The 20,745-nt window shown below is 43.6% G+C and overlaps 1 protein-coding gene across 2 annotated transcripts in view; it reads left to right on the top strand.

The window, feature by feature from the left end:
* The window catches only part of SGPL1 (sphingosine-1-phosphate lyase 1), a 53,956-nt gene extending 39,214 nt beyond the window's left edge, over positions 1-14,742 (top strand). For both annotated transcript variants that reach the window (XM_070364934.1, XM_070364933.1), the window contains exons 8-15: positions 2,848-2,936; positions 4,467-4,572; positions 6,170-6,268; positions 6,948-7,097; positions 8,252-8,490; positions 9,623-9,769; positions 10,674-10,794; positions 11,294-14,742. In XM_070364934.1, the coding sequence (XP_070221035.1) occupies positions 2,848-2,936; positions 4,467-4,572; positions 6,170-6,268; positions 6,948-7,097; positions 8,252-8,490; positions 9,623-9,769; positions 10,674-10,794; positions 11,294-11,434 (1,092 nt within the window). In that variant the 3' untranslated portion in view covers positions 11,435-14,742. The remainder of the gene's footprint in view (positions 1-2,847; positions 2,937-4,466; positions 4,573-6,169; positions 6,269-6,947; positions 7,098-8,251; positions 8,491-9,622; positions 9,770-10,673; positions 10,795-11,293) is intronic.
* The last annotated feature ends 6,003 nt before the right edge of the window (positions 14,743-20,745 follow it).

Here is a 20,745-nt window from a genome sequence, read left to right as displayed (position 1 = left end):
CTTTGGGCTTTGATTATTTCTTTAGCTCATCCTATATCCCTGGAGTCTTCACTTTAAAGAGCAAGTCCTGGTGTTCCCTGTCCCTGGGCGGCTTGTTTCTCCTTAGCCGCCATCCCTCTTACCCACTCATCTGACAATAAGGAAACCCCCTCCACTTGCTTCTCTGAAGACTTGGGGAATATTAATGACAATTCTCAGCATTTTGCTGTTTTATCTGGACAATTTCCATATCTTGGAGGAGGGATTAGGAACTGTGTTTGACTCTTTGCCATGATTCAGAAGCTTGTTTTCTCATCACCAGTATTTGAAGTTTGTTGTATTAGATTATCTCCTTGTTTGGTTGTTGTTATTGCAGGGTTTTACTGCTTTTTTCCTTCATTCTTTCATGTACCGAGGGAGAGAAAATCTGTGACGTAGTTTCAGTCTTCCATCTTAATACCAAAGTCCAACTCTTGTTTTCTTGCATTGCTACAATTAAACCGTGCCTCTCCAATTAGGACCTTTTTCTAGTGCTGTGTCAGGGGTCAGAAGGACAGATAGAATCTCAGATCCCCAGCCTGTTCAGATACTTAGACTTTTATAAGAGAACTAATTACCTCTGGGATTATGTGAGTTTCTCTGGTTCTCTCCTAAGTCTCTGCCTTTCTGTGTATCTGTCTCTGTCTCTCTCTGGATGATCTCCTTTTGGTGAGGAAAGTTCAGAGGCAGGAAACAGAAGACAAAGCCAACTGCCTGGGCAGTCTGGAGCCTGTTCCTAACTAAGGTCTTAAGCTCTTCTCATTCTGTATTCTTTACCTGACACTGTCTTTCCTTTTTGTAGCTTCATTTGCCTCAGTTAGAATGAGTGGGAGGTGACTTTATATACTGAAAGAAATTTGGTTGCTGCAGTAAAGTCTTGGCTTGTACAAATGCCATCAGGTCCAAAGAGTATCTAAAAGAAAAATTTCCCAGTAGGTCCTGTTCTACTCTTGTTTTCTGACATAGCATATAAGGGGTGAGAGTTTTTGAAAGTGTTGAAAGATGTTGACTAACGTGTCAAGTAGTTACTGAGGCTTCTGTCTTCTTACTTTAGAATTAGATTTCCATTTTGGAGGGGTGGGACAGGGGACAGGGGATAGAGGAAATAGCAGCAGCAAAATTTGAACACAGAATTTGGGGTCAGAAATTAAAATCAGAGGCAGAATTTAGGTGTTCCTGCTTTTACAGTCCAAAGTACACCATTGTTTGCCTAACAGATAATGATACTGATTGGATTTGTTACTGGACTGAAAATAGGACATGTAAAGTGAGTGACTAGGGATTTGGAAATATTTCTGCTTAGGTCATTGCTGAACCTTAGTGAGAGAACAGTGCACTGAGAACTTGGTGCTTTCCTGACTTCCTTCACAGCTGTCTTGGTTCCTCATGTGGTGTTCTGAGGTTTTATGCTGGACCCCAGGACACACTGCGATCTGCAGCACTGACCTCAGCTGTAAGCAGAAATGCAGGAGCCTACAAACAAGGGTCCTGTGCCCCAGCTCAGTACCTGCCTGTGTGGATGACGGTCATGTGTTTCCTGACGGCTTCCTCAGTTACAAAATGACTGACTTTTTAATCTGCCACGTAACTCCTGACCGCTTGGATTTTGTAGCCTATGGTATTTTTGTCTTATATGTGGATATTACTTTAGGAAATTTCAGCCATCATCTGCTCTCATTTCATCTCATCGGGTTACACTAAATACAAAAATATAGAAAGGTTTACTTTTTATCAAAAGATGGATGACTTTGGGTGAATCAGTCTCTCAGGGCTCAGTTTTCTTACCTATAAAATGGAAAAGTTTTCTAAGATTGTATGAATCTTTGGAGATGACAAATCTAAGGAAATATTCACCTAGCTCAATGCTATGGCTCTTTTGTGTGTGTTTTGTGTGTTTTTTGTTTGTGTTTTGTGTGTTTTGTTTTGTTTGTGTTTGTTTGTTTGTTTGTTGTGTGTGTTTTGAAATGATTTCATTCTTAGAAGCTACCAAAGGATAGCCAGATGGGTATGGCGTACCTGTATTGGTTGTGGTTTACTGAGAGTCAAATCAGGCATTAGGAAATGTTAACTGATGGTCTGATGGGTGTCAGCTTTACTAGCTGGGTATCAGGAATATTGTCATGAACAGACTGGTCGCCACCTTCATGAGGTTGTAGTCCAGTGAGGCAAACAGGATGAAGGAAATGACCTCGAGTATTTTTGTATCAACTCAGGTAAAATTTGCCTGTGTCAGAGGGGCTAGGTAGGCCTAGCTTCAGGAAGACATTTTTCTTTAAAAATATTAGGACTTTTGTTTTGACTTCAGATAAGTAAGTTAATAAACTAAGCAGAGGCTCCTTGCTTTTCTGTCTTTCAAACTTATCAAAATCACAAGTTTACTCTGGAATGTCTGAGTGTCTCTTCTTGGTCTTCTAATGTATCGCATAGTTGACTAGAGCTATAACTTCCCAGTTTCACATTCTTTAGTGGGCATTAAAAATTTAAATCAGTCAGTAACTCTGATGCTTCTGGAAGGGGATAAAATGCCCTGTCCTGTCTGCAATTGGATGAACAACAGAAATGTAAGTGTGTTGTGCACAGGTGGTCTGGGCAGATACGCATTTATTTGTTCACACATACAGTGTGGAGCTTCTGATCATTCAGTAGTTTTATTCTTCTCCTGAGCCAAGATTGGGCTTAGCCAATAAAGTCAAATTTTCCTTCTGAAAGACAGCAGCATGTGCTCTAAAGTGTGCATCCCAGAGCTTAAACGTCTCTGCATCAGATACCCTCAAGATCAAGGCAGAAAGTGCATGCTGATAGCTACCCCAATTCTCTTTTTTATTACAGGTGACCTCTGGGGGGACAGAAAGTATTTTGATGGCCTGCAAAGCTTATCGGGAACTAGCCTTCGAGAATGGGATCAAAACTCCAGAAATGTAGGTACAGTTGTTCCTTAGTATCCATGGAGCATTGGTTTCAGGACCCCAGTGGATACCAAATCCTCCATGCTCAGGCCCCTTATGTAAAGTGGTGTAGTATTCACACATGATCTTCACACATCCTCCCTATAGTCTTAAATCATCTCTATCTCTGGATTACTTACAGTACTTAACATGTAAATGCTATGTAAACAGTTGCTGGTGTGCAGCAAATCCAGGTTTTGCTTTTTGGAATTTTTTCCCCCCTAATATTTTGTGTTATGTGTAGCTGACTTTTCCCCCCATTTAAGTTTCTCTGTGTGAAACAGCCTGACCATCTGTTTTCCGCTTCTTCTGGCAATTCCAGTCCTCTCCGTCCTATCCTGTGCCCTTGACCATTGCCCTTCACATTTGGCAAAATCCTGAGTGCATCTGCTAGTTCATAGTCCCTTTCCTACCCCCACCCCCAAACTTATACACGGTATATACTGCAAGAACAAGATTCTTTTTCTAAAAGTAACAGGACTGTATCTTTGAGTTCTGTGATACTTACTGTAAGTTTATCTGGAACCTAAGGAAAACCCTCTAACATTGTAGTTCAATAAAAATTACTTAGACTGCTTCAGGGTGCTCCCTAAGAAAATTTCAGCCTGCCAGCTGTGTTCTTGGAAGGAAAATTCTAAAAATCCAGAGATGACCATAATTTTATTTGGTTGCTTTAGTTTTTTCTCTCAGTCCCCTCCCTTGTACAGTAGCGCATACCACAGCTTTCGGGTTAATGGTTTCCCACAGGTGTCAGTGACTGCGGGTTTTGTTGCAGTGATCTCATGCTATAATTCACGCCAAGCGTGAGAGAGGAAGTCAGGCTACCATCTTTCTTCACACATACATCTTTGGTACTTGGTACTTAGTGATGGCAATTTTTTTCCTTCAAAGGGAACAGATTAATTTTAAGAGTGGAGTAATTGAGGGAAGTCTGAAAGCAAATGACTTGGTTTCCTTTTTCAATACCATTGAAATGCTGTTCCCAACTGTGTAGGACAAACGGAGATTTTAGTTTTTCACAGGATCGTGGTCTTCCAGAGATGAAGACGACCATCGATGTGATGCTTGACTGCTGCTTTAACATCCCTGCCAAGCAGTCTTTTATTTTCTGCCTGAGCGTGTGTTGTGCCAGGAAGCCTGCTCCTCATTGGGGTGCCCTTCTTTGGATAGACAACCACCAGAAAGCACACCCTCACGTTGATCTGATCCAAATTCTCTGTCCCCTTTTACCTGTCTGCCCTGATTTAAGCTTGGGATTCCTCCCTGTGGCATTACTTCCAGTTTCTTCCTGCTACCAAAGTGATTTCCTAAATAGCAGGGAGGTTTCTCTAGAAAATCATTTGACCTCTTTTTGTTTGTGTTTAAAACAAAAAGTAAAACAACAGAAACACTTTAAAAAATTTGAGGAAAAATAACCAGCAGTTTATTCCTGGTGATTGCAATTCACTGCTAGCCATGGTATCTCTTGAACCTGGTTTGATTGAATTTCACTGTTTTCTTTAGCGTAGCCCCCCAGAGTGCCCACGCTGCATTTGACAAAGCCGCCAGTTACTTTGGGATGAAGATTATACGGGTTCCCCTGAACAAAATGATGGAGGTGGATGTTCGGGTGAGTTCCTTTGAAGGGCTGTTGTCTGGGGCTGGGAGAAGCAGGAAGTGCACCTGATCACTAGCTTTTTTCAGGGTCACACATGGATAGGCTCAAAGTGCCTTTGATTATAGCATTAGGACTTGCAAAATCTGCCACTGGCAGTGGTGAGTCATTGCAGCATCAGTCTTTTCATATGTACATGAACTCTTAATAGGAAGCTGAGACTAACGTGGTACCTTAAAGACCTGAATTTTGCTTCAGCACCATCACTTTCTCTTCTCTTTGTAAAATGAGCCTGGACTAACTTGCCCCAAGACACTCATTGTTGTTTTCAGTTGGCCTGAATTAGTACCATTGCCCTTATAATGGTAAGTATTTTTTAGAAGTAAACTGTCCAATTTATTACCACTAGCATTATTCTCGCACCTTAATTGAGGTGTTAATTGACAAAAAAAATAGTGTATATTTAAGGTATGCAATTTGGTGTTTTGCTATATGGATACATTGTGAAATAACCATCACAGTTAAGCTATTTAACATCTCCATCACCTCACATAGTTTTTTCTTTTTTTCATGGTAAGCATACTTAAAACTACCCTCTAGATCTATAAGCAGATTTCCGGTATACAGTGCAGCGTTGTTCAGTGTAGTCACGTGACTCTACATTAGATCCCCAGAACTTACTCGTCTTAATAACTGGAAGTTGGCACCCCTTGACCAACATCTCCCCATTTCCCTCATTCTCCAGCTCCTAGCAAACACCATTCTAGTCTTTGCTTCTATGAGTTTGACTGTTTTCAATTCCCCATATGATTGAAATCATGCAGTATTTGTCCTTCTATGTCTGGCTTATTTAACTTAGGGCTTCCCTGGTGGCTCAGAGGGTAAAGCGTCTGCCCGCAATGTGGGAGATCTCCGTTCAATCTCTGGGTTGGCAAGATCCCGTGGAGAAGGAAATGGCAACCCACTCCAGTATTCTTGCCTGGAAAATCCCATGAACGGAGGAGCCTGGTAGGCTACAGTCCACGGGGTTGCAAAGAGTTGGACATGACTGGGCGACTTCACTTCACTTATTTAACTTAGCATTGTGACCTCCAAGTTCATCTACATGGTCTCAAATGGTAGGCTTTCTTTTTTAAGCCAGAATAATAAGCCTTTAGTAATTATTTTTGTGCCTTGCATTTATGTAGAGGAACTTTCTAGTTTCAGAGCCGCATTTGAGCCTCATGATAACCTGGGGAGAGCATAGAAGCAGTTAGTATTATTGCATCTCATAGATGAGGAAACATACTTGACTGAAGTTAAGTAGTTTCCTCAAGCTTTCACTGCTAATGTGGGGCCAGGACTCACGTTTGGCTCTCTTGCCTCTTAGCCCACTATTCTTTACCATCACAGTGATTTTGCGGTTTCATATTATGCTTGCAGACTGTTTTCCCCCGGTGTTTGTATTTGGCCACCATGGTGGGGCAGTGGTCATCCTCTGGGCTGGAGAGGTGAAGGGGGTGTGCTGGTGGAGCTGAACCTTTAGGTTGGTAGCCTAGGCTGCTCTTGGCAGCATAAGAGCAGAGTAACTGTGATGTGACTTCTCATTTTCCTTTCAACTTTATCCCCTCAGGCAATGCGCAGAGCCATCTCTAGGAATACGGCCATGCTCGTCTGTTCTGCCCCACAGTTCCCTCATGGTGTGATAGACCCTATCCCTGAAGTGGCCAAGGTATGTGGGAGAAAGGACTACTAGGCAGGCAGATAGAGATTTTAGAGTAGAGTCTAATGGTGCCTTATAGGAAAGAAGAAAGTGATTTTGAGTTTAGATTGTAGCCCAGTGGTGGTGAATACCGGTCATCCACCCTGAGGTAAGCTGCACAGCTTTCTGGAAGCCTCTGAAGGTGACTAGCTCGGGCTGTGGGGGAGGGATAACACACATTTAAACTGTACATTCTGCAGTGGTACTGACATTTTGATTCAGATCAGGAAATAATCTGCATTTAGGGGCATGCCTACCAGAGGGTGATCTTCACCCACTGTGCTGCCCCAGAGCACCCCTCCCTCCTTCCCCACCCTGCAGTTACTAGAGCAGGACACCACACACCTTCAAGCCTAAATCACAGTTCTGCTTATTTCTTGTATGATTTTGCAGTGAGTTGGAGGCCCTGCATATTTAAAATAGAAATCACATTTCAGGTGAATTATTTTAAAGGCTAACTATACTTGAAAGATGAGCTTTATTAAGAAAGTCAAAAATAGAAAAAAAAAAAAAAAAAATGTCAAAAATAGCCAGGATTTTAAAACATAGTACATAATGCTCTGTGGTTATATCCCAGCTTTCCACCCATGTCTCGCAAAGCTTTTGTTATAGGGCTATAACTGATATTCTTTATGGTCTTTGGAACTAGCTGGCTGTCAAATACAAAATACCTCTTCATGTGGACGCTTGTCTGGGGGGCTTCCTCATCGTCTTCATGGAGAAAGCGGGATACCCGCTGGAGCAGCCGTTTGATTTCCGGGTGAAAGGCGTGACCAGCATTTCAGCTGATACTCATAAGGTGAGTGAAGAGAGAGACCACATGTTAATCAAAGTTGACAGTTGATTATTTTGACTATCATCAACAAAAGAAATCAGTCAAAGCCTCAGTTTCCCCCATAAGTGTAAAATTAGATCTGGCTCTTTGCTCTTGCCAGGGCAGCTGATGGTTGTCACAAGGTAAAGTGATATGACAGGATATAGAGCTGGAGGTGATGAGCAGTAGTGGAAAGGAACCTATTATCTTTGTATCATATGGCTAAGAGAATTTCTGTATCCAGTGACTATACGTAACCAGGACATACTAGTGTGGTGGCTCTTACACAAAGAAAGGATCCTGGACCCTTAACAGTTTTGGGGTTGGGGAAGAGGTGAGGTTGATACCAGAATTCCTAAGAGGAGGTATGTTAATGTTTCAGCCCCCATGCTCCTGGGGGTCCTGCACCTGAGTGACTGGAATTTATCAACAGAAGAGGCCTCTGGGAAAAGGGATGAACCCTTACGAGCTCAGGAATGTTTGCCTTGTGAAGTTTGAAGTGTCCGTGCCTGCTATCCCCAGAGGCAAAGTCTACATCAGATAGCCCCATGCCCTTTTTCTTACCATCTGTCCTTGTGCGGCTCAGGGAGTGAAATGAGTTCCATCTTAGCTTCAGTGAGACTTAATTAGGAGGGCACGTTAGTCAAGTACATAGTTTATTTTAAAGCTGGATTAAGTAGCTTCTAGATTTTGAGCACCATGGTATTCTGAAGAGGAAAGTATACTAAGCAAAAAAGATGGAAAGTGAGTCAAACCATGATTTTAGTTGCTCCAAGTGACCTGAATTCCTTGCTTTCCTGGCTTCCAGTGGAAATTTACCTTCCAGGAAGTTTCAATCCTGACATACCACCCTGAGGTCCTGTTTTAAATAAGGAAAACTACATGCTGGATGAGAGGAGGCAAATCCATTAACTAGATAAGACATTGTTTTTCCTAGGCCTCAGATTCCTTAATCCTAAAATAGAGAATTTTAAACTCCATCCCTTTGGTTTCCTCTATTCTTTAGTAAGTTCTGAGTTGGAAATCTTAATGTGAGATGAAACTGTCAAGAGACCCTGACAGGTGAAGGGGAAATGCCTGGAGTGCTGGGGCGGGTCTGCACGCGAACCACTCACTCACCTGTCTGCTTCTCCCTGCAGTATGGCTACGCCCCCAAGGGCTCTTCCGTGCTCTTGTACTCTGACAAGAAGTACAGGAGCTATCAGTTCTTCGTTGCCACAGACTGGCAGGGCGGCATCTACGCTTCCCCAGCCATTGCGGGCTCACGGCCTGGGGGCATCAGTGCAGCCTGTTGGGCCTCCTTGATGTACTTCGGTGAGAGCGGCTACGTTGAAGCTACCAAACAGATCATCAAAACCACTCGCTTCCTCAAGTCAGAGTACGTGTGCAAGGCTGGCATTCTGCCTTGTCTCTTGCGTTGTATGCACATAGGCTCAAGGTATCTGCCAGGCCAAGCACCACAGCTCCAGCACCTGTAGGCCCCTGAAGCTTAGGAGTGTGGTGCTGGCTGAGGAGAATAAGCTCCCTTGCTGTGCTGTGACTTGGGGTCACAGCCAGGCTTCCTCTGTAGGCCATCTTGTCTCCAAGGATGTCTTACCAACTGGCAGCTCTTACCAAGTGCTTAATGGTTAAGACAGTAGTTTTCAAACTTGAGGCTGAATCCTAATCACCTGGAGGGCTTGTTAAAAGGCAGATCACCAGGCCCCACTCCTAGTATTCTGACGCAGTAGGTGTGGAACAGGAATGTGAGGATTTGTATTTCTGAAAATGCCCAGTAGACACCAATGCTGCAGGTCTAAGAATCACACTTATGGAATCATTAGAAGAAGAAAAGAATTGGAAGGGGTCGGGGAGGAAGGGGTGCTGAAATCTGGGTTGTTAAGGCAAAACCATGCTGCTGCTACTGCTAAGTCACTTCAGTCGTGTCCAACTCTGTGCGACCCCAGATACTGCAGCCCACTAGGCTCTGCCATCCCTGGGATTCTCCAGGCAAGAACACTGGAGTGGGTTGCCATTTCCTTCTCCACTAATGTCTCTTCTTCATGTGTTACCTGCTTGGTTCTGTGTGTTACCGAGGTTTGAACGAAAGTGGCCACTAGGCTTGGCTCGTTTGACCAAGGCCCGTATATTGTCCTGATACACCCATCTGCTGAGAACTGCTATACCATCTCCTGCTTCAGGGATTACATGGATGAGTTTTTAAGGAGAGATGGAGGGATCGTTTTTCTAGGATTAAAAAAAAAAAAGTGCATTGTTTATTCCTCAGATACTCCTGTGGGAGGTGGGGGGATACATAATTTAGGAGCTGGGCAGACAGGTTAGGAGCCAAAAGTATTGGATCTAGTGGGGTTTGGGCCTTTAAGTGTTTGTAATATTTAGGAACTACTGATCTCAGTCTAGCCACCTGATTAGGAAACTCAAGTCCCCAAAGCTCAGATTGTTATAAGGGTGACATGAGATGATGGCCAGAAGTATGTGACTGAATTTCCTTTCTGTTCCCTTTGTTTAAGACTAGAAAATATCAAAGGCATCTTTGTCTTTGGGGATCCTCAGTTGTCAGTCATCGCTCTGGGCTCTCGTGATTTTGATATCTATCGACTATTCAACCTGATGAATGCCAAGGGCTGGAACTTGAATCAGTTGCAGTTCCCACCCAGGTGAGCTTGAAGATGCTTCTTTGGTCTATGGCTGCTGAAGAACTTTGGCAGCAAGGTGACCTCAAGGATAGAGGGACTGCTAGCAGCACTTTCATGGCAGCTGTAGTATCTGTAGATTGTCGGCCTTGCCGTTAGGAGTTACTCAGTTTCAAGAATAAGACTGTTAGCTTTAAACTGTGGCAAATGAGGTGGCAACCTCTTGAGACAGTGAGATTGTTACCCGCACCCTTGCTCTGGGCTCTGTTCTCTCTCTTACTCAGGTAATCAGAGGAATGGTGAGCTTAGAACCTTCCAGAGGGCCTCTAAATCATTTGGACCTGATAGTGTCACCTTGCATATGCATTTCTAGTCTTGCATGATGCCTGTAAATAAGCACTCCGCTGCAAGAGTAGGGGTCTCGGTGTCCTCCACGCAGCCCTGATGCTTTCACGTGTTGGTGCACTGCCAGTCCCATCCGGACTCCCTGTTCTCCTCTTCACAATCTTTTTGTACCCAGTCTCCCTCCAAAGGGAGTCAGAGTTTCTTTGCCCTGAAGTCCTTCAAGACCCCAGCCATATGGCCCTATCACCATGAGGTTTACCACCTAAGATAAGTGTCCTATAGTTGAAGGAACGCAGTGGACAATTTGAGGGGAGGGGTGGCACAGAACAGCCAGCTGTATTCGACTTACCACGGTGGTTCTTGATCACGTTCAGGGCATGATGCCCTCATGCCAGCCTACAGTCAAGAGTCTGGGTATTTAAGAGCCCTGATGCCTAGGACTGGGAGCAACTTGACTATGCTTGTCATGAATAATAACATAAATAAGCAACCAGTAAATTCCTGCATTTGGAGCTCCTTGATTTCAGAATGTTTTTCCCTCTTTGTCCCAGATTCATCTCACTTTGTCTTTCTTCTTCCGTAGCCTTCATTTCTGCATCACATTGGTACACACCCGCAAGCGGGTAGCCATACAGTTCCTTAAGGATATCCGGGAATCCGTTACTCAAATCATGAAGAATCCGAAAGCAAAGACCACAGGAATGGTAGGGACATTTGGGTTTTTTTTTTTTTCCTGTGGAAGCTTAGGTGTTGGTGGTGGGTTTGAAAAAATCAGATGACCTCCAGTCTGTTCCTGCCTCTGCCCCTTATCCACAAACTTCTTTATTAATCAGAACTGATGGTCTCTGCTTACCCATTCCCAGGGATTTTTGGTCTCAAGTAAGGTATCTATAGATATAATAATAAGTGTTAACATGAAGGCAGGCAGTGGTAGTATTCCTTTAAAAAGAAAATCTTTACACAGGAAAGGCACTAAGCCAGTTTCCTCTGAAATTTTCTACACCAGATCCCACAGGCTAGTTCTTTAGGCAGAAGGGCAGACTGGCAAATGCCTATGACAAACATCTTATGCCAGCTATCTTTCTGGTGGAACTGCGCCTGGGATGGGAGTGGGGAGATGCAGGGAGGAGGAGCGCATGACCACAGCTTTCTATTTCCTTCAAACCCCTCATCACTAATGACATTCTTTGACTGGATTTCCAGGGTGCGATCTATGGCATGGCCCAGGCTACCATCGACAGGAACCTGGTGGCGGAGTTGTCCTCCGTCTTCTTGGACAGCCTTTTCAGTACAGACGCTACAACTCAGGGTAGCCAGATGAATGGCTCTCCGAAACCCCGCTGAGCTGAGACCCTCTGTAACCCCGAGGGGTGTCTGACCTTCAGAAGGTTCTCGGGGTGTGGGACAGGCCATGCGGTTTCAACATCTGGTCTTGCTCCATAGAGCACGACGCAGACCACGAGACAGCTTGATCCTCAGGATTCTCATCCTTTGGTGGTTTTGAATGTGAAGACCTCAAAGGATCCCATGACGTAATTATTTTGTCCTTGTTCTAAATGTTCCCCTAGGAATTGTTTTAACCATTTCCTTCTCTAACCTCTCTTGCTGTCAACTTCACTTAATCACGGTGTGGCAGCTCTGACCTGTCCTGACTCCTTAGGGAAGCTGGGCTCCAGTTTACGATAGGAAAGGTGTACTTTGTTACCTCAGGCAGCTGGGCTAGTCAGACAGGAATTCTGTTCTGTATCTGGTGTTCCCCTAGGTGAGGGTCAGGTCTGCTCAAGCAGGAGGCTTTCCCAGCCCTAGTGTTCTCTCTTAGAGTCCCTTCTTTCACAGCTTATGCTTTCAAGGACACAGGTTGGCCAGCCATCATTCTGCTATGCGGGGCCAGCAGGGTCAGGCAAATCTGCTCAGTCCCCCAAGGCAGGGTCTGGAGTGGTTGCTGCTCCCCATCTGTGCTTGCGGTCCCCTTGTAGTACTTGGTTGCCATCACCTTCCGTTCCCAGTGGTTTGTTCCTCTTTGCATGGATTAGGACAAGAATGGTGTGGGTTCCAGAGAAGCTAGGACCTTCTGGCCCTGGTGCTGCCTCTTGGAGTACACCTGAGCCCTCTGCTGGGCCCCTGAAGACGGGAACCAAGCCTTTTTCTAGACTTCCCTGAGCATCAGCACAGGACGAGCACCCAGAGTTAGCAGCAGTCCCTCCGCCCTGCTGCTCTAGCTGTCATACACGTTTGTTTTTTGTTTGCCTGAAGGAACAGCTCAAAGCACCTTCACAAGTTGCCTTGACTTCCCCAGGGAGGGCGTGAGAGCCCCCCCAAGGCAAGGAAAATCTCTGTTAGTGTGTTCTTTCTGCCTCTTTCCCCTTCATTCAACTCCCAAAGGTACGACGGCAGTCAAGCCTCAGGTACTGGACGCTCCTCGGCCCTGGCTAGGATGAGAGAGACTCTGGAATAGGAAGACATCAAGTGTCACTTGAGGCCTAGGGCCTGGGATTCCTTCGTTAAGACCAGTTGCTCAGGGTGGCGCAGGAACAGGACCCAACCCTGCGCCCACTTCCTGCCCTCTGCCCCTGGCACAGGGCCGTGATCTCAGTTGAGCCACTGTCCTACCCGCATGCCAACACACGACGTGCCTTCTTTCTCAGCAGTGAGCAGTGCTGGGCTACTCCTGACCCAGGCCCGGAGGGAACTGAATCAGCCTTTGAGGTTTTTACCTGGGTAGGGTAAGTCAGGAGACACTTTCCTCTGTTCCACCACCCTTCTCAGGGACTCCTGAATACCCAGCCGCCTCCGGCTGGTGTCCTCTAGCCTTCTTCACTGGGAGTGCTGGCCTGGACTTCCCCCAGACTCCCTGGCACATTTGTCTAAGTGTTCTTTAGCACTGTGCTTCCTCCACAATAACTGACTGGCTGGCTGCGTCATTGCAGGGCTGGTGTGTTGTGTTTCATTCTGTCCTTGTAGGCTCCAGGAATGTGGGTATGTTTGTGTTAGAAGCAGAGATCCTTTGGATAGGGGAGTTACATTCTCCCCCTGGTTGATGAATTGATGGGCACTCTGTGTGAACCATCCCTGGATCTCCAGTGCGTTCATCGTGTTGGAGGAATTCCAGGGACCCAGAACCACTCAGAGGCACCTCTGTGGTTTGTCAGCTGCTAAAAATGAAGAAGCACATACCTGCAGAGTGTCCTGTTGCTTCCCATGTCTCCCCAGGACCTTCCTCTGTGGGCTGTGGTGTTTTCAAAGGGACCTGCTGTCGCCACTTTACGATCATGAGTGTTAGACTTAACACTTGTGGGCTTTCTGTTTTTTTACATACCTGTGTGCGTAAGTAGCATCTAGTCTGCAGAGGTAGATGGAATGTCTTCATGGTATCATGTTGCTTGCAGATGTCTCATTGGCCTCTGCAAAAACTGTACTCTTGTTTCTGGGTTAGAGTTTAAGTAGTTGCATGAATATACTGCCGTGTCACTTTTAATATGACCAGTTTTATACTTGGAAAATGGTACTTGCCTCTTTTAAATCTTTTCTGTCTTTAACCTCCCCCCTTTCCATCTCAAGGCTCCCTTCCTAATTGTAGCAATAATCTCTTAAGAAGCAACTAAGTAATAAAATGTCCCAAATCTTAATCATTGTGGACGGATGACTGCATTCATTTGTTTATTTAGGCATACAGGGGAGATAACCTGCTGGGGTGGTGGTTGCTGCAAACTGGCTGCTGGTGAGAAAGTGCTCCTTTGTGGTGAGGTGGTTGTGTGTGCCCACTGATACTAGAACCAGGTCACAGCCATAGATGACTGGCAGCTCTGCTCAGTTCCAAGCACTACCCTTGGTAGCTCCACCAGGAGTGGTGGTCACACCTGTTGAAAGGGAAGTCGGGAACTCACATCTTGAGTTCCTCAGAGCCAGTGTCCTGCCTTATGTTTTCAGTTGTCATCATGCGTATCTGCACACATCTTAATGATGGACTGGACTGTCTTGGGTGGTCCCTAGCTAGCTGGGCAGTGTGGTTCCATCTTATGAAAGGACACTGACTTCAAACCCTGCATTTGGTTTGGGAGCTGACAAAACCCTTCAGATATCTGCAGAGGTAACCACTGGGCCTCTTGTTCCATTATGAACAGGAAGTGAGAAGTCTTTCTCAAGGATTATTTGGATTAGTTCTGTCCATCAGGTACCCTAGCTTTGCATTCTGGCTCTCAGCCCACTTGTACTTTGCCAGAATCAAGCCAAAGAATGCCACCTTTGCTATATAGTTTTCTGCCAAATGACTTGGTTCCTTGAGGACCTACTTGCTAGGGGTAAACTCTAGAGAAAGAAGGCCCAGGATATGATTAGAGGGAGGCATGGCACACCCAAGAGGTGGTGGTTTGATGCTTCGGCCTGCTCCATACAGCTGTGAGCTCCTTTGCCTTCTCTGTGGGTCTTACTAGCAACAGCCTGCTTTTACCTAGATCCAGTAGTGACAGAAGTAATGACAGAGGCCTGACTCGGTAGCCACCAGCTACAGCCTGTAAAAAATCAGCTGTTTGAGAGCCTTGTGAGTTGTCTGTTGTAATAGCCTTACTTTATCTTGTGCTTGCTTTTTTTCCCATAATCTCTCCTTAACATCCTTGTCTATAATTTTAATTATTTGCATTAATTTTAGAATAAACATATTTATTTCTAAAAAGTGTTGTTTATGTCTTTGTACCACATAGAAGTGCTTCATATAACTGTAGTGCCCTCCAGGCTGGTGTTTTTCAGCCTTTGATGCATGAGAGTAAGCAGAGACAAGAAGGTGACATAACACAGACTCAACATAACACAGTAGTCCATGACTACTGACTTGTGCTCTGATCCATAGTCATTAGGTCAAAGCACATTTAGAAGAGTTCAAGTCAGAAGTGAAGCGGATGTAGGACCACTGTCTGCACTTCATTGGTTTGATAGAGCACTCTGCTGAATAACTGAGAGGTCACTGAACAAATCAAAGAGGAGAGAAAAAATAGAAACAAGTGACAATGAAAACATGATGACCCAAAGCCTGTGGGACACCGCAGAAGCAGTTCTAAGAGGGAAGCTTATAACAATACAGTCTCATCTCAAGAAACAAGAAAAATCTCAAACAATCTAACCTTATACCTAAAGCAACCGGACAACTGCAACAACAGAGTTAGAAGGAATCATAAAGATCAGAGCAGAAATAAATGAAGTAGATACAAAGGAAACAGTTGCAAAGATCAGTAAAACTAAAAGTTGGTTCTTTGAGAAGGTAAACAAAATTGATAAACCTTTAGCCAGAATCAAGGAAAAAAGGGATGGCAAATAAGCACATAAAAAGTTGCTCAACATCACTTAATAGAGAAATCAAAACTACAATGAGGTATCACCTCACACCAGTCAGAATGGCCATCATCCAAAAATCTACAAGCCATAAATTGCTGGAGAGGACATGGAGAAAAGAGAACCCTCCGACATTGTTGGTGGGAATGGAAACTGATAGAGCCATTATGGAGATTCCTTAACTAGGAATAAATCTACCACATGACGCAGCACTTCCACTACTGGGCATATATCCTGAGAAAGCCACAATTCTAAGACACATGACCCTAATGTTCACTGCAGCACTATTTACAATAGCCAGGACATGGAAGCAGTGTAGATGTCCATCTGCAGATGAATGGATAAAGAAGATGTGGTACATACATACAATGGAATATTAGGCACAAAAAAGAACAAATTTGAGTCAGTTCTATTGAGATGGATGAACCCAGCTCCTGTTTATAGAGAGTGAAGTAAGAGAAAAATATCATATATTAATGCACATATATGGAATCTAGAAAAATGGTTTTGTTGAACCTATTTGCAGGAAGGAATGGAGATGTACATGAAGAAAATGGACATGTGGACACAGTGGGGAAGAAGAGGGTAGGTTGAATTTGAGAAAGTAGCATCAACATATATACACTATCATGTGTAAAACAGATAACTGGTGAGAAGTTGCTATATAACACAGCTCAGCCTGGTGCTCTGTGATGACCTAGATGGGTGGGATGAGGGGAGAGAGGCTCAAGAGGAAGGGGATATGTGTATATTATGGCTGACTCACACTGTTGTGGAGCAGGAAATGGCAACCCACTCCGGTACTCTTGCCTGGAAAATCCCATGGACGGAGGAGCCTGGTAGGCTACAGTCCATGGGGTTGAGAAGAGTTGGACACGACTGAGCGACTTCACTTTCACTTTTCACTTTCATGCATTGGAGAAGGAAATGGCAACCCACTCCAGTGTTCTTGCCTGGAGAATCCCAGGGATGGGGGAGCCTGGTGGGCTGCCGTCTATGGGGTCACACAGAGTCGGACACAACTAAGGCGACTTAGCAGCAACACACTGTTGTATGGCAGAAACCAATACAACATTGTAAAGCAATTTTTATCCAGTTAAAATTTTCTTTAAAAAATTAAAAAGGGAGAGGACTCAATAAAATTAGAAATAAATTACAACACCACAGAAGTACAGAGGATCGTAAGGGACTACTACTGTAAGCAACTATATGACAATAAAATGGACAACCTGGAAGAAATGGACAAATTCTTGGAAAGGCACTACTTTCCAAGACTCAACCAGGAAGAATTAGAAAATATAAAGAAACCAATCACAAGTAATGAAATTGAATCTGCAGTGAAAAATCTTCGAGCAAACAAAAGTCCAGGACCAGACAGATGGCTTCACAGGCGAATTCTATCAAACATTCAGAGAAGTGGTAAAACCTATCCTCCTCAAACTCTTCCAAAAAATTGCAGAGAGGGGAACACTCCTAAACACACTATGAGGCCACCATCACAGATACCAAAACCAAATGTATCACACACAAAAAAGAAAATTACAGACCATTTTCACTGGTGAACACAGATGCAAAACTCCTCAAAATAGTAGCAAACAGAATCCAACAATACATTAAAATGATCTTACACCATGATCAAGTGGGATTTATCCCAGGGATGAAGGGATTCTTCAATATATACAAAATCAATGTGATACACTATACTAACAAATATAAGAGTAAAAACCACACAGTCACCTCAATAGATACAAAAAAGGCTTTTGACAAAATTCAATACCCATTTATGATTAAAAAAAAAATAAACTCCAGAAAAGGGCATAGAGAGAACCTATCTCAATATAATAAAGGCCATATATGACACACCCACAGCAAACATCATTCTCAGTGGTTAAAAACTGAAAGCATTTCCTCTAAGGTCAGGAACAAGACAGAGATGTCCACTGTGACCACTATTATTCAACCTAATTTTTGAAGTCCTAGCCATGGTAATCAGGGAAAAAAAAGAAGTTGGAAAAGAAGTAAAGCTGTCACTGTTTGCAGGTGACATAATACTATTTATACACAAAATCCTAAAGATGCCACCAGAAAACTACAAGAGCTCATCAATGAATTTGGTAAAGTTGCAGGATACAAAATTAATGCACTGAAATCTCCTGCATTCCTATACACTAACAACAAACAAGATCAGAAAAAAATTATGGAAACACTCCCATCTGCCATCACAACAAAAAGAATGAAATACCTAGGAATAAACCTATCCAAGGAGGCAAAAAACCTGTACTCAGAAAACTAAAAAACGGATGAAAGAAAGATGACACAAACAGATGGAGAGATACAACCGTGTTCTTGGATGGGAAGACTCAATATTGTGAAAATGCCTGTACTACCCAAAGCAATCTACACATACACTACAGCCCTATCAAATTACCAACAGCATTTTTCACAGAATGGGAACAAAAAATTTTACACTTTGTATGGAAACACAAAATATCCCAAATAGCCAAAGCAATCTTGAGAAAGAAAAAGAGCTAGAGGAATCAGGCTCCCTGACTTCAGACTACTACAAAGCTACAGGAATCAAGACAGTATGGTATTGGCACAAATACCATACAGATCAATATGAAATAGAGATCAGTGGTATAGGACAGATAAACCCATGCATCATGGTCATCTCATCCAAGACAAAGGAGCAAAGAACATACAACAGAGAAAAGACAATCTTTTCCATAAGTGGTACTGGGAAAACTGGACAGCTATATGTAAAACAATGAAAATAGAACACTACCTATACATAAAAATAAACTCAAAATGGACTGAAGACCTAAATGTAAGACCAGACACTATAAAGCTCTTACAGGAAAAATACTCTGATATAAATCACCTTTTTGGATCCACCTCCCAGAGTAAAGAAAATAAAAACAAAAACAAATGGGACCTAATTAAACTCCAAAGTTTTTGCACAGCAAGACAAAAAGACAGCCTTCAGAACAGAACATATTTGCAAATGAAGCAGTAAAGGATTAATCTCCAAAATACACAAACAGCTCATGCAGCTCAGTATCAGAAAAACAACCCAATTAAAAGAAATGGGTAAAGACCTAAACAGACATTTCTCCAAAGAAAACATACAGATGGCCAAGAGGCACATGAAAAGATGCTTACCACATCACTAATTAGAGAGATACAAATCAAAATTATAATGAGGTACCATATCATGGCAATCAGAATGGCCATGATAAAAAAAAAAAATACACAAGGAGTAAATGCTGGTAAGGGTGTGGAGAAAAGGGAACCCTCTTGCATTGTTGGTGGGAATGTAAATTGATACAGCCACTATGGAGAATTAATACATAGGTTCCTTAGAAAATTAAAAATAGAGGTACTGTATGACCCAGCAATCCCACTAGAGGGTATATACCCTGAGAAAACCATAATATAAAAAGACACATGTACCCCAATGTTCTTTGCCAACAAAGGTCCGTCTAGTCAAGGCTATGGTTTTTCCAGTGGTCATGTATGGATGTGAGAGTTGGACTGTGAAGAAAGCTGAGCACTGAAGAATTGATGCTTTTGAACTGTGGTGTTGGAGAAGGCTCTTGAGAATCCCTTGGACTGCAAGGAAATCCAACCAGTCCATTCTGAAGGCGATCAGCCCTAGGATTTCTTTGGAAGGAATGATGCTAAAGCTGAAACTCCAGTACTTTGGCCACCTCATGCGAAGAGTTGACTCATTGGAAAAGACTCTGATGCTGGGAGGGATTGGGGGCAGGAGGAGAAGGGGATGACAGAGGATGAGATGGCTGGATGGCATCACCGACTTGATGGATATGAGTCTGAGTGAACTCCGGGAGTTGGTGACGGACAGGGAGGCCTGGCGTGCTGCGATTCATGAGGTCGCAAAGAGTTGGACACGACTGAGCGACTGAACTGAACTGAACCCCAATGTTCACTGCATCACTATCTACTACAGCTAGGACATGGAAGCAACCTAAATGTCTATCCTAAATATCCATGAATGGATAAAAAAGATATGGTACATATATACAATGGAATATTATTCAGCCATAAAAGGAAAAAAAATTGGATCATTTGGAGAGATGTGAATGGACCTGGAGTCTGTCATACAGAATAAAGTCAGAGAAAAACAAATATATATTAATGCATGTATGTGGAATCTAAAAAATGGTACAGATGAACCAAGTTTCAGGGCAGGGGCAGAGATGCAGATGGAGAGCAAAGATGTGTAGACATGAGAGAAAAGGGAGAGGGTGGGATGAATTGGGAGACTAAATTTGACATAAATACACTACCATGTGTAAAACTTACATGCAGTGTACATTATGTTAAGTGCCAGGCTGATGAAGCACAAGCTGGACTCAAGATTGCTGGGAGAAATATCAATAACCTCAGATATGCAGATGATATCACCCTTATGGCAGAAAGCGAAGAAGAACTAAAGAGCCTCTTGATGAAAGTGAAAGAGGAGAACGAAAAAGCTGGCTTAAAACTCAGCATTCAAAAAACGAAGATCATGGCATCTGGTCCCATCACTTCAAGGCAAACAGATGGGGAAACAATAGAAACAGTGACAGACTTTATTTTCTTGGGCTCCAAAATCACTGCAGATGGTGACTGCAGCCATGAAATTAAAAGACGCTTGCTCCTTGGAAGAAAAGTTATGACAAATCTACACAGCATATTAAAAAATAGAGACAATACTTTGCTGGCAAAGGTCTGTCTAGTCAAAGCTATGGTTTTTCCAGTAGTCGTGTATAGATGTGAGAGTTGGACTATAAAGAAAGCTGAGCACCAAAGAATTGATGCTTGAACTGTGGTGTTGGAGAAGACTCTTGAGAGAGTCCCTTGGAGTGCAAAGAGATCAAACCAGTCAGTCCTAAAGGAAATCAGTGCTGAATATACATTGGAAGGACTGATGCGGAAGCTCCAATAATTTGGCCACCTGATGTGAAGAACTGACTCATTTGAAAAGACCCTGATAGTGGGAAAGATTGAAGGCAAGAGGAGAAGGGGACAACAGAGGATGAGATGGTTGGATGGCATCATCACCAATTCGATGGACGTGAGTTTGAGCAAGCTCCGGGAGTTGGTGACAGACAGGGAAACCTGGCATGCGCAGTACATGGGGTCACAAAGAGTTGGACACCACTGAGCGACTGAACTGAACTGATGTATAAAACAGAGAGTGGGAACCTGCGGTATTAACCAGGACTTCAGCTTGGTGCTCTGTGATGACCCAGATGAGTTAGATGGGGTTGGGGAGGTGGAAGAGAGGCTCAAGAGGGAGGAGTTATATGCATACATATAGCTGATTC

Source organism: Bos mutus, chromosome 28 (assembly GCF_027580195.1).
Source record: "Bos mutus isolate GX-2022 chromosome 28, NWIPB_WYAK_1.1, whole genome shotgun sequence".
NCBI lineage: Eukaryota > Metazoa > Chordata > Mammalia > Artiodactyla > Bovidae > Bos > Bos mutus.
Note: the sequence above shows the minus strand (reverse complement) of the source record. Positions and strands in the feature narration are given on the sequence as shown.